This window comes from Asparagus officinalis, chromosome 9 (assembly GCF_001876935.1).
Source record: "Asparagus officinalis chromosome 9, Aspof.V1, whole genome shotgun sequence".
Classification (NCBI taxonomy): domain Eukaryota; kingdom Viridiplantae; phylum Streptophyta; class Magnoliopsida; order Asparagales; family Asparagaceae; genus Asparagus; species Asparagus officinalis.
The window spans coordinates 63844616-63858066 of record NC_033802.1 but is presented as its reverse complement, the minus strand read 5'-3'; the positions used below and the strand labels follow the sequence as shown (position 1 = coordinate 63858066).

The 13451-nt window shown below is 39.8% G+C and overlaps 1 protein-coding gene across 1 annotated transcript; it reads left to right on the top strand.

The window, feature by feature from the left end:
• LOC109824833 (cytosolic sulfotransferase 15-like) lies at positions 4302-5630 on the top strand. The gene is made up of 2 exons (XM_020391481.1): positions 4302-4688; positions 4759-5630. Exons 1-2 carry the CDS (start codon positions 4430-4432, stop codon positions 5517-5519), a joined length of 1020 nt encoding a protein of 339 aa, XP_020247070.1. The 5' UTR covers positions 4302-4429; the 3' UTR covers positions 5520-5630.

Sequence of the window (13451 nt, the reverse complement as noted above, 5' to 3'; positions counted from 1 at the left end):
ACCTATTTGTCCTCTAAAATTTAAATAAAAAAATTCATTTTTCTCTCTTCCCCCTCCCTCCCTCCTCCATCTTACCTCCTCCTCAAAAACTATTTCCTCCTCATTGTCTCCTTCTCAAAACACACAATCTCCCTCTTCCCCCTCCCTCCCTCTCTCCCTCACCCTTCCCCATCTCTCTCTCTCTCTCTCTCTCTCTCTCTCTCCCACCATCATCTCCTTCATCCTCCTCTTCTCCCTTCTATTTTATTCTCTCCACATTCCTCCTTCCCAAAATACTTCATTCCCCTATTTTCACCTTCCCAAAACTCTCCCTCCCTCGCTCCTCCCTCCCTCTCTCCACCTCCCTCCCTTCCTCTCTCCACCATATGCTTCATCATCTTCTTCTCTCCTATCTTACTCCCTCTCCTCTTTCCTCCTTCCCAAAATCCTCACCCTCACCTCCTCCTCTTTCTCCTCCACCCATGTTCCTCCCCTCACCTCTCTCTATTCTCTTATCTTGGTCTTCTCCTTTCCTTCCCTCCTCTCCTTTCCTTCCTCTCATCTCTACCCTCAAACACCAACTTAAAAGTGGAGAAGAGAGTGGAGGAAGTGGAGGAAGAAAGTGAGGGGAGTGAGGAGACAGAGGTTGAAAAGAAAGAGAGAGTTAGGTTTTTATGCAAATAATTTAATTTCGAGAATAAATTTGCAAGTGTGAGAGATATGAAAGGTATATATGCAAAGTTTCATAATTTTCTTCCACGAATCAAAAATTCGATGACTAGAGTATGTTTAAGTGATTAACTGTGTCAATTTATAGGTGTTATTGTCATCAACGTTACCTTTTAAGCCTTATTGGTCAGAGTGTGTCACTTTATAGGTCAAATTGATATTTTGGCCCCTCTTTTATTTTCATCAACGTTACCTTTTAAGCCTTATTGGTCAAAGTGTGTCACTTTATAGGTCAAATTGATATTTTGGCCCCTCTTTTATTTTAGAAATTCCTTTATAGATTTTCTTTGAATATTATTATTTTAAATATCATTTATCAAATAGGTGGAATATACCTCTGATGGGAAACCCAGGTTCAATCAGGGCCCTACATGTCAATGGAAGAAAAGGACACAATCGTCATTTCAGAATATCGTAGCCATTCAAAGCCTCGGCCGAGCCCCCAAATTTCCCCTATTCGCTCAACCCTCGATTCTTGCTCGATCGCTCGCCGGCAATCTTCGATTCTCGTTTTCTAATCAACCGTAAATTCCTATCTCTCTTAAGTACTTCTTTCTAATTTGAAAATTATTGGGTTCGTTTAGTTTGATCTTGACCTAAAATTTGGATTTTTCTAGGGTTTCAACGGTGTTTTATTTCTTCTGCTTCACAAATTTATTTTCGTGGGTATTTTTGAGATTTGGTATGACGGATCTAGAATTTGATACCGTGGCCTGAATACGTAGTTTTTTTTAGGGTTCTCAATAGTAGTTGGGCATTTTGGGATTTGATTGATACCATGAGGAAGTCCTTCGATGTCTATTTTCGGAGATATTATTATTGTTTTATATTTTGGTAGCTGAATGTAATATTGGCATTAAAAAGTAGAGTATTCATGAAATGGGGTATGTTAAGAAATTGAAGCTAGCCACATTTGAGATCCCCTTGAATGTATTTTATGGATTTTGTTAGTTGTTGCTTTGAGATAAGAAGCTGTCTAGGTGTGGTAAAATTTTGATCTGAGGACTACAGATCTAGATTTACGATGGTTAAGACTGCTGCAGGATGCAACGTGCTATTGGTATTCTTGTAAAGGAGGATGAATGCTTGTTGGGTTTAATGAGATCAAGCAGAACTTTGACATATGAAGCAATTTTCGGTTCGCAGAAGTTGCAATTGAGAAAGAGCTGCAATTTGTAAGAGGAAATTGCATTTGTGGAACCGCAGTCTTTTTGTAAATACAGTTATGGAACGAAGCTCCTCCTCACAAAATTTACTTGAAATCAATACGTTTTCAAGTCATTTTTTTTGGCGAAAAGGAACCTCTCTCTTTAACTGTAATTGCAAAAAAGTTGTACTTGCATCAAAACATGCATCTATGATCGTGGTTGCAACTGTTTTTGAAAATCACAAATATAGGTGCAGTTGCAAATTTTGTGTACTCAACAGCAGTGAATTGTTGTGAAGGGAGGAAATAAAAAAGGTAGTTAAATTTGGAAAAGATTGTGTTGGAAAAAGAGAGAAGTCAATAGCATCAAGTTATTATGAGATTACTTGGTTCATAGAGGGAACCAATTTGAGAAAACTCGTTTAACCTTGAATCCTTCATTGTGCTTACAATGCATGACCAAAAGATTGTTATACTTGCATCTCAATTTGATGTAAATATCTTATTGCATGGTCCATCGTTGCTCATAGTTATCTTGGAATTTTGTCACCAATTCATGGAAAGTGAATGTCTCGTTCACAGTTATTAATTTGTAAAAATTTGTTCGATCCTTTGTTGAATTTTTTTCTGGAACTTGATTTGTGTTCAGTAGCAGACTCACTTTGAAAACAAGGTTTAGATGATTATGATGATGCTGATGAGAAGAAACTAAGAAATATTTTTGACATTGATGGTCATGCATTAGTCTATTAACTAGGATCTATAATTTATAACAATGCCAAGATTGACAATAGTATCCCTTAATTGTGACATGGATCAGATATGGATTAGATACAGTACTTTTTGGACATGATTCACTAAAAATGATGAAATAGCTTGAGCTTAGTCTCAATGACTCCTTATCTGCTGCATTTTGGAACATATTTTATTGTGAATTTAATATTCATCCCGTGTCAAATTCGATACCAATTTATGTATATGCATTGTGCTTGAAATTCCTTTAGGTCTATAAGGTTTTATTATGAAAATTTAAAGATGTTAATGGGTCATAAGAATTCAAATGTAGTACGTAAAAGTATATTCCTGAAGAAGTATGTGCTTATAATTGAAATTCTAGTCTGTGCATGTAGCGTGCATCTTCTCTCTATTCTGCGAGATGAGCCATTCTTTCTTACTGGGAAATTACATGCTATCCCTTTTAGTCTTAATTTGCAGTGCATGTTACCGTGGTGTGAACTTGACCTCATGTATTTTTACCCCATGAGACTTGTTGATAGCGAACGATTGCTGCAAGTAACATGTACAAGTTACTGTCAGTTTATCTTGGGAGCTAAGAGAAAATTGACAAACGTTTAAAAAGAAGAGAGAACCTCTGAACAAGTTATGGGTGAGACATGTCCTGTATTGTGTGTAACTTTTATTGGTGGAAATCTGAAAAACATGCAGCCAGTTTTAGGAAATAGTGTTCTATAAGCTTGGTTTTTGTTTTTTTTTTCTTCTTTTGATTACCCAACTCGGAATCGAACCTTGGTTATTATTTGTTATGAATCTTGATGGTGATCCTTGTTGGACTTTGATTTGAATCCAAATGTCCAAACATAACAGTGGTTGTATTGCTCTTTTTTTTTTACTTTAGTATTACTACCTTCGATTTTCTTTATTATCCTGGCATTGTTTAGCAATCGACTTTGCACTCATCTTTTCTCACTCGATTCCCATATTGCTGCAGGCTTAATATGTCAGCAAAAGTATCAACAGTGACGATCGCCGCAGCTGTTGCAGGATCTTTCGTGATTGCATATGCTTGTGATACAATAATAAGTTTCAGGCATGGCCTCGCACTGCTGGACCTCCAGTCGTCATGAATCCCATCAGCCGCCAGAACTTCATCGTCAAGACATCTGATTCTTGAGAGGTTGGAATCTCTAGTCTACATAACATTTTAAGCTGTCATTTCTCTTTTATAGGTACATTATATAAATAGCTAAATTATTTATAAAAAAAATTCCTTTTTTTTTCCGATTCAGGTACAATGAAGTTGTTCTGTGGACAGGGATGCTTTCATAATTTCTCATTTGCGTTCAGCAAAAGATTAGTTTTTCTTTCTTTCGAATGACTTCGTAATAATTTGCAGAGATGTGGACTGTTTCAAAAACATGCACATTTGATTAGTGTCCAGTGCTCATTTGACCGACTTGTTCGCTCTATTTGAACTAAAATGCCATCTTTTTTTTTAAATAGCAAATTGAAATGCTTATGTAGAATTTGTCCTGTTACTGAAAATATGTCGGTATACTAAATTGGTGGTTGATCTTTTTAAAACCTTTGATCCTAACTTCTCATTGGTTGATCTTTTAAAATAGTCTCCAAATCTTCAGTATTTTGATATTGTTCCATCTGTGGGATGCTATGCTCTAAATGTTGATGGGTCACGTCGTGGCCATTGGTGGAGCCATTGGTGACCACTCTGACAAGTTATTAAAGATTTATAACTAAAAACCTCATCGTCAAGATTTCAACAATCCTTTTTCTTCACAACCTCAAAACCCACCACCGGTCCCCTGATTAATCCCCATGGCATCATCTCCACCCCTGTCCAAATGCTTCGCCTCTCCCAAGACCCGAGAAGAAGAAGAAAGCGACCGGGCGCTGTGCCAACATTACAGGGAAAAAGTTTTGAGCCTCCCGTCTGTTGACGGCTGTGCCATTCTCAAACTTCACGAATACAACGGCTGGTTTGCTCCCATGCCCATGTTGCTCGGCGCGATGGCAGCTCAAAAGCTGTTTCGGGCGAAACCCTCCGATGTAATCCTCGCTACCGCTCCTAAATCAGGTACACATCGACGACGACGTTTGCATCCCTTGTTGCTGATTTAGCCATGTCTAACGTTTCTAAAACTAAGGTACTACCTGGCTCAAATCAATCCTCTTCGCCGTGGTTCACCGCGACTCTCCACATTATGAGCCCGAGAAGTACCTAACAACCGTCGCCGTCCATGAATGCGTTCCTTTCTTAGAAAACCATGTTTACGCGAACGGTCAGGTTCCCGATCTGGACTTGCTCCCTTCGCCCAGGCTCTTCTCGACCCACATCCCGATCCATCTGCTCCCGCACTCCGTCGCCCAGTCCGGATGTAAACTCGTGTATTTGTGTCGCGAACCGAAGGACGCCTTCATCTCCTTGTGGCACTTCGCCAACGCGGGGCGTTCGAACATTGGAGCAGAGGCTCTCCCCCTCGACCGCGCTCTCGACCTCTTCTGCAGCGGTGCATCCGTTGCCGGTCCCTTCTGGGATCACGTGCTCGGATACTGGAACGCAAGCTTGGAAAGGCCCGGGCAGGTGCTGTTCTTGAGGTACGAGGACGTCATGAAAGACCCTGCAGCTGAGCTGAAGAGGATAGCAGACTTCGTAGGGCGCCCGTTCACTGGGGAGGAAGAAAAGGATGGAGCAGCAGAGGGCATCGTCGCGCTGTGTAAGTTCGAGAACCTGCGAAGTCTAGAGGTCAAGAAGAAGGGAGCTGCATGGGCACCGGGCCTTGAAAACAGCCACCTGTTCAGGCGCGGAGCCGTTGGCGATTCTGTGAACCATCTCACGGCGGAGGCGGCTCGGCGTGTCGACAAGATCACAGAGGATAAGTTCAGGGACACGGGGTTGAGCTTCTGAAGGTGTGTGGGAGGTTCAGTTGTACTTCTTGATCTTACCCCTCATAACTGTCGGTTTGAAATCCAATTTTTACTGGTTTTTACTCACGTTCATTTCAAAATTATCATCGTCTCCCCCCCTGCTCTCTAATGGGTAATTAGGTTTATTATTTATCATTAATGATGGTCAACTCATTATCCAATAGAAGAGGGACACCTCACTTGTCCCCTTTATTGGTCCCATATTTTGGGTCCCTGTAGCAAAGCTCTAACAACTAAACGGAAAATGTCTTCACCACGGGTCCACACTGGACTTTAATTTTTAACGCCTGCCCCCTGTCCCGACTAACATGGTAAATTGTCTTAAGAATCCCCTTTTTCCACATCTCAATCTTGAACCTCTCAACTCGCAACATCCCTCTCATCATTTTTCAGGAATATACACCCTGGCTTAATCATGAAAAGTGGCAACTTTCAAAAAGTTACTTGCTTTGAGTTCTGTGGCTATGTGCATTATCATACGCACATGATTCATTGAGTCGTTATTTGAGCTTGCTCCTTTTTAAGTGCTGAGACGTGTTGGATGACATACTAGATCTCGAAGAAAGAGGGATTCTGATTCTTAAATGAGATATTTTCGTGCCTTTAACTCCTCCAGCGCTGCTATCTATCCTGATTTTGTTCAGGACAATTTCAATCTCAACAGCTAAGAATCAGTAACACCCTTTTAAAAAATGTAAACTATAAGCACATATAGGAAGATCCTGAAGACAACAAAAAGGGCAGCAATCATGGTAGGGTTGTGCATGGTCCGGTCCAGACCGAAAAACCCGACAGAACCAACCGAAAATTAGCAGTTCGGATTGGTTTTGTTTGTGGATCGGTTTTGTTTGTAGGTCGGTTCGGATCGGGTGAAAACTTTTCAACTTGAACCGCCCAAACAAACCGCATCACTAATAACACTATACTTTCTAACTCATACCCATTAGGAACCATACCCGACCTGTTCACTAAAATCCCTCAAATCTCAATACCTAAACCCTAAATCCAAGCCCGCAGCCGCACTTCCTCTCTCTGTCCGTAGTTCCGCACTCCGCACTCTCTCACTCACACTCTCTCTCTTTCTGCACTCTGCAGCGCACCGGCGCAAGCGGAGGGCCGTAGCGCAAGATCGCACCGCAGCGCACACCACCGCAGACGCAGCACTCACCAACGTCTCCTATGACTCGTCGTTGACTCCTCTAACTCGCCGTTGACTCCTCTAACTCACCGCCTCGTCGCTGACTCGAATTTCCTTTAGCCGTCGAATCGAATTTCCTTCACTCGTCGCTAAGCAGCCACTCATCATGGTCTTCATGGCCGAGGCTGAATCATCTCTTCAGGATCCATCTCCTACTTTGGGGACACCCACACCCGTAGTGGAGGTATAAACTAAAAACCCTAATTTTAAATCTATGCTTTCAGTTTCAGGGGGAAAGATCTAAACTTTTTAGTTCTTGATGCATGATACTAAATTGTAGATTAGTGAGAAATAATTGGTTTAATTAGATTTTATGATTAAAATTAGATTATGGGGACTACAAATTAGATCATAAAAAAATATACATTCTCACAAATTAGAATCGAACAAACCAAACCGATCCGTACCGAACCAACTTGCAACAGTTCGGTCCGGTTTTGAATAATGGGTAGTCCGTTTCGGTTGTTCAATATTTAATAAAAACCGAACCGACCGACCGTTTAAACAACCCTAATTCATGGGTAGTTAGCTAACCACATCAAGAATGAAATTTGAGAAAAAGCAACAGAATTGGAATCCTGGATTAATATAAAATAATTAATATTTCCAAGAGGGGAGGGGGAGAGGGGGGGGGAGGAGGGTTTTAGCTTTTCATTTGACACGACAACAAAATTACCATGAAATAAGAAATGAAAATTCAAGAAGAAATACAAACCAAAAATTGGTTGTGAGAAGGGCTCATTCAAGAAGAAATACAAACCAAAAATTGGTTGTGAGAAGGGGCATTTGGGCTTGCACCTACAACATCAAATAAAAAAAGTGTTTCCGTTAGCATTATACAAGAAAATCATGGTAACTTAAATCATAACTAAAAGAAATCTTTTCCATCCTTCTTATTCTTATTCGAAAAAGACAAACATGACAATTTTTATAAGAGAAAGTTGAGAGAGGTTAAAGATGAAGAAAGTTGGAGAGATGGAGCCATAATTAATAGAGAAGCAATTGTGGCATCACTAAGAGTTAGTGGTGGAAATTTATGAGTGGATGGTTACATGAAAAATTTATGACAATTATTGGCTTAGAGCTGAGGGTTATAATACTAATTTGTTATGATAAATTTTTCAGGATAAGCTAATATCAATCACACGAGAGTACAAAAAATATCAAGAACACACGAGCAAAGATATACGTGGTTTGACTTGTAGCCTACGTCCATGGGCGAATGAGGAGAAAAGTTGTACTAATTGTGAGGAGTACAAAGTAGATCTCTCAATCTCTCAATCCTAAATCACACCCTAAAAACCTAATACAACTCTTAACTAAAAGAACAAAAGAGAAGAATATCAAATATGTTTCACAAAAGAACTCTCTTCTGCTTGATTGGTGCTATGAAGATTGATGAATCTTATTGGCTTGAAAGACTGTTCTTATATAGCCTTGAATATCCCAGCTCCTTGGTGTCTAAGGAATAAGAGTTCTAATAAGAATAGAAGTCCACATGTCCTAAAACCCAACAAGATTCCAAGTAGAAATAAACATCTAATATGATTGGTTGTGCAAAGTCTGATGTAAGTAGGACTCTTGATCAAAACAAACCAAGCCAAAAAGGAACTCCCAAAGCAATATGGATTTGAGTATTTGAGGCAACCTATAACAAATCTCCAACTTAATTCAAATGCGTAGAAGATTCCTCACTCCAAAATAAGCTAACTTACTCCACCTTCTCCAATAGCCCCGCATAGGATCTAAGTGCGGCATGTATCGATCTAGTTCAAGCCCGACTTGAACTTGCTAACTGAAAGAGGCCTCCTCAACAAATCGACTAAATTGTCTTCACGACGACCGTAAATATGAGCGAAGTCATCACCTGAAGTAGCTTCTGAATAGCTGAAAGGTACAAAATTGTTAACTGACAATGCATAAGCTACTGTATCTTCTTATCTTCACGGTGGTCGGATATCTCGTCTAAACCGATCTCTAGCAATAGTGTATTCCCACTCTTTCTGTAGCTGCTGAGGTGCTTTATCTACTTGAACGGGATCTGGCTGCTGAACTCCCGTAGTCTTATCCTGTTGAAGAGCTGAATCATGAATTTCTAACTCCACCTTATGTCCTGTAGTATGCGCCTTATCAACAACTGAAACTGATGACCAATTCATCAAAAGTAACATCACGGCTAATAATAATCTTAGGAGACTTCAAATCAGGACACCACAACCTAAATCCCTTAACACCTAATGCATAACCTAGGAATATGCTCTTCTTCGCTCGTGGCTCAAGTTTCCCTTGACTAATATGCACATATGTAGGGCAACCAAATATTCTAAGATTAGAATAATCCGCAGGCTTATTGGACCAAACCTCCTGATGGAGTTTTACAACTAATAGCAGTACATGGCGACCGATTCACTAAGTAACAAGCCGTATTCACTACTTCCACCCAGTATTCCTTGCTTAAACCTGCATGAACAACATACAACGAGCTTTCTCTAATAAGGTTCTGTTCATACATTCTGCCACTCCATTCTATTGTGGCGTGCGAGGGACTGTACTATGTCTAACGATTCCTTTTTTTCTTGCAGAACTCATTAAATTCTCCTCCACAAAACTCAATGTTATTATCAGTTCTAAGCCTCTTAATCAGCCTCCTAGTCTGCTTCTCAATCAAAGATTTTCACTGCTTGAAAGTCACAAACACCTCATCTTTATGTCTCATAAAGTAGACCCAAACCTTCCTAGAGTAGTCGTCAATGAAGGTTAACAAATATCTGGAATTATCACCCTTCAAGGTAACTTGAGAAGGTCCTCAAAGATCTGAATGGATATAATCCAAAGTACATTTAGTCTGATGCACTGCCATACTGAAGCTGACCCTTTTTTCTGCTTCCAAAGATGCAATGCTCGCAGAATCCTAATTTTCCTATACTATGTCCACATAAAAGACCATTCTTACTCTACTTTTGGTCAATCCGCGCTCACTCATATGACCAAGTCTCATATGTCATAATTTGATAGTATCAACTTCTGACATCGACGATGCAACTGCAATCGAGTCGGTAACGATAGAATCCTGTAAAACATACAAGTTGTTGATTTTTTTCCTTTTATAACCACAAGAGAGCCTTTTGTAACCCTAAGAACTCCACCTTCACCTAAAAAATTACACCCAATGCTATCAAGAGTGCATAAAGAGATGAAATTCTTTTGTAAACCTGGAGCATGCCTAACATTTGTTAAAGTCCTGATGACTCCATCATGCATCTTAATCTGAATTATGCCTTTTCCAACAGTCTTGCATGAGGCGTTGTTCCCCATAAAAACAACTCCACCATCAATAGCTTCATAAATGGTGAACCGGTCCCGATTAGGATACATATGATAGGAACAACCCGAATCCAAAATCTAATCATCCATACTCCTGTTTATATCATCTGTATCTAACAAAATTACATCTTCAACAATATCAACTTCAGCGGAGTCCTCCCTTGATTTTTCTTCATACTTTTCTTGTTTATTTTTATTCTTCAATCTATAACAATCGGTCTTGACGTGCCCTTTCTTCTTATAATATCTGCAGGTCGGATTCATGTGCTTCGACTTATACCTGTTACCTCCAAAGCCCCTTTCTTTCAATCTTCTTTGAGCAAACAAGCCATCAGCTTGATCTTCTTCATCGATCTTAACATCAATCTTTACTCAAATCTGTAATCACAAAATTAAATTTACCAATATAAAATTTGATGGGTGTTCCTTCCAACATCCGAAGTGTATACAAACCCTGTTTCAAGAGGAGGCGATTAGTGAGCGACTTCGTCAAATACAAATCCTCCAATTTAGACTACAAATCAGCGGTTATCTTCTCCGTGAGAACTTCGTGCAAAACATTATTTGTCAAACATAACTGGATCACTATGAGAGCTCTATCATCCAACTCGTTTCAATCTTCCTTCGTCATAGTCTGTCGATTTCTTCGACTTCCCAAACAAAGCCTTCTTCAATCCACTCTGTGTCAACATGGCGATCATCCTAACTTGTCAAATGCTGAAACTGATATTACCGTCAAACTTCTCGATATCCCACTTCATAGTAGGTATCGTCATCTTCTCATCTGATTGATAGCTGAGGCCTCTAATACCAACTTGTTATGACAAATTCCCCAGGATAAGCTAATATCAATCACATGAGAGTGCGGAAAATATCAAGAACACACAAACACAAAGATATACGTGATTCGGCTTGTAGCCTACGTCCTCGGGCGAAGGAGGAGAAAGCTTTATTAATTGTGAGGAGTACAAATTAAGTAGATCTCTTAATCTCTCAATCCTAAATCACACCCCAAAAACCTAATACAACTCTCAACTAGAAGAACAAAAGAGAAGAATATCAAATAAGTTTCATAAAAGAACTCTCTCTCTCTCTGCTTGATTGGTGCTATGAAGATTGATGAATCTTATTGGCTTGAAAGACTGTTCTTATATAGCCTTAAAAATCCCAGCTCCTTGTTGTCTAAGGAATAAGAGTGCTAATAAGAATAGAAGTCCACATGTCCTAAAACCCAACAAGAGTCCAAGTAGAAATAAACATCTAATATGATTGGTTGTGCAAAGTCTAATATAAGTAGGACTCTTGATCAAAACAAACCAAGTCGAAAAGAAACTCGCAAAGCAATATGGATTTGAGTATTTGAGGCAACATATAACACATCTGATGAAAAGCCTACAATTTTCTCTCCTTTCATGGAAACAGAACTCAACTCCTGCAAATTTCGTCAATGGCAGAAAAAAACTTTTGTGTTGATATATACGTAATCAAGCCTCAGATTCAATGGTGGTGATGAATATGGCTTCTGAGGTATCAAACTAATAGGAGAGGCTGTTAGATATTGAAATCTAAATAAATACAGAAAACACAGCGGATATAAATTAACCTCAAAGATACCTCCAGTCATTGTTGTATAGATAAACCTGTAACTCAGAAAATTAGATCGAAAGTAGAGATAATCTGCTTCTCAATCCTCCAACCGGTATAAGAGGTTAAACTGCTCCCTGATACTCCAACATGTATATGAGTCTAAACTGTTTCATTTCTTTCATGGGAAGTTCCTGGAGAATTTTCTTAAGGATAACCCGGTCATGTAACTGAGTACAATGTCGGACCCAGTTCCACAAGGGAAGCTGGGGGTGGATTATTCATGTATCGGGAAGTTCCCGAAAGAATACCACGGGTGATATTCTTAGGGATAACCCAATCACTATAAAAGTGATAAGTAAAACATCCACATTTAAACTCTAAATGTCGGAATGTTTTCCATTATCGTTATCAAATTCACTAATTCTCATGAGTTATCTTGTGGAGACGAGATTCGATCCTTTTGACAGATTAATCTTTCCTCACAAAAATCCCCCACTGATCAAGTCAATTGACGGTGGGTCCACTAAATTTTCTGTCTGCCAATTCATGGTAATTTCCAAAGCTTGACGTGTTAAGTCCTGATTACTTAGCATCAAAACCCTTCATCGAGTGGCCAGTACAAACCATTATTTCTACTGCTACTTGCATTCCACTCCCTTTGCTTTCAGGTCAAACCTATAAAAGTTAGGGTCACAACCAAAATTCCCTCTCGATTCCTTCAATGAACGAGAGGCCCATAAATTGAGCGATCAAACCTTCCTACAGTTAGGATCGTCTTAAAACTTCCATTCGGTCAAACCTTCCTACAGTTAGGACCAAAACCAAAATCCTCTCTCGATTCCTCCAATGAACGAGAGGTCCACTTTCAAATCGAGTGATCAAATCTTCCTATAGTTAGGATCACCTCAAACTCCCGCTTGGTCAAACCTTCCTACAGTTAGGGCCAAAACCACAATTCACTCTCGATAAACGAGGAATCCACCTTTAATTCGGTAATCCAACCTTCCGACAGTTAGGACTATCCGAATCTGTCTTATTCTCGGAGTGGAGATCCCACTTCTAGTTTCTTTTGCGCTGGAAATAGAATATAAAATTCTTCCTTTCCAGAATCAAGGAATAGAATATAAAATTCTTCATTCCTTGTATTCGGGTTCGCCTTCACCCTAAAAGAAGACAGGGAAATAGAATATAAAATTCTTCCTTTCCCTTGTATTCGGGTTCGCCTTCACCCTAAAAGAAGACAGGGAAATAGAATATAAAATTCTTCCTTTCCCATACCAACCTTTTCCAAGAGTTTATCCCGAATCCTAAGCAGGGATAAGTCTGCGCCTAACACGTGCTGTCGGTTTAGTCTTTCTCCGTAGAAAAAGACACCAGAGTTCGATTCTGGTGTATTCTATCCTGAAACCTAAGCAGGGATAAGTCTGCGCTTAACCCGCGCTGCCGGTTAGTTCTTAACCATTAAAAAGAACACCCGCCCACATATTCAACATTGTGGCAGGTTGTTATTAATAACACCAAAATCCATGCCTTACACGCATGGGGAATTTCATCCTGAATCCTAAGAAAGGATATGCCGACGCCTAACACGCGTCGCCGGTTTAGTCTTTTACTGGCAAAGAAGACACCAGAACCTGATTCTGGGGACTTTTATCCCGAATCCTAAGTAGGGATAAGTCAGCGTCTAATACACGTTACCGAGTAGCCTATTCCCGTAACAATGGTGAAGTCTACATATTCGAAATCGTAGCGGCGAGTCTAAGGGAGTTCATTCCGTTAGCACAACATCACATGCGGAACGGA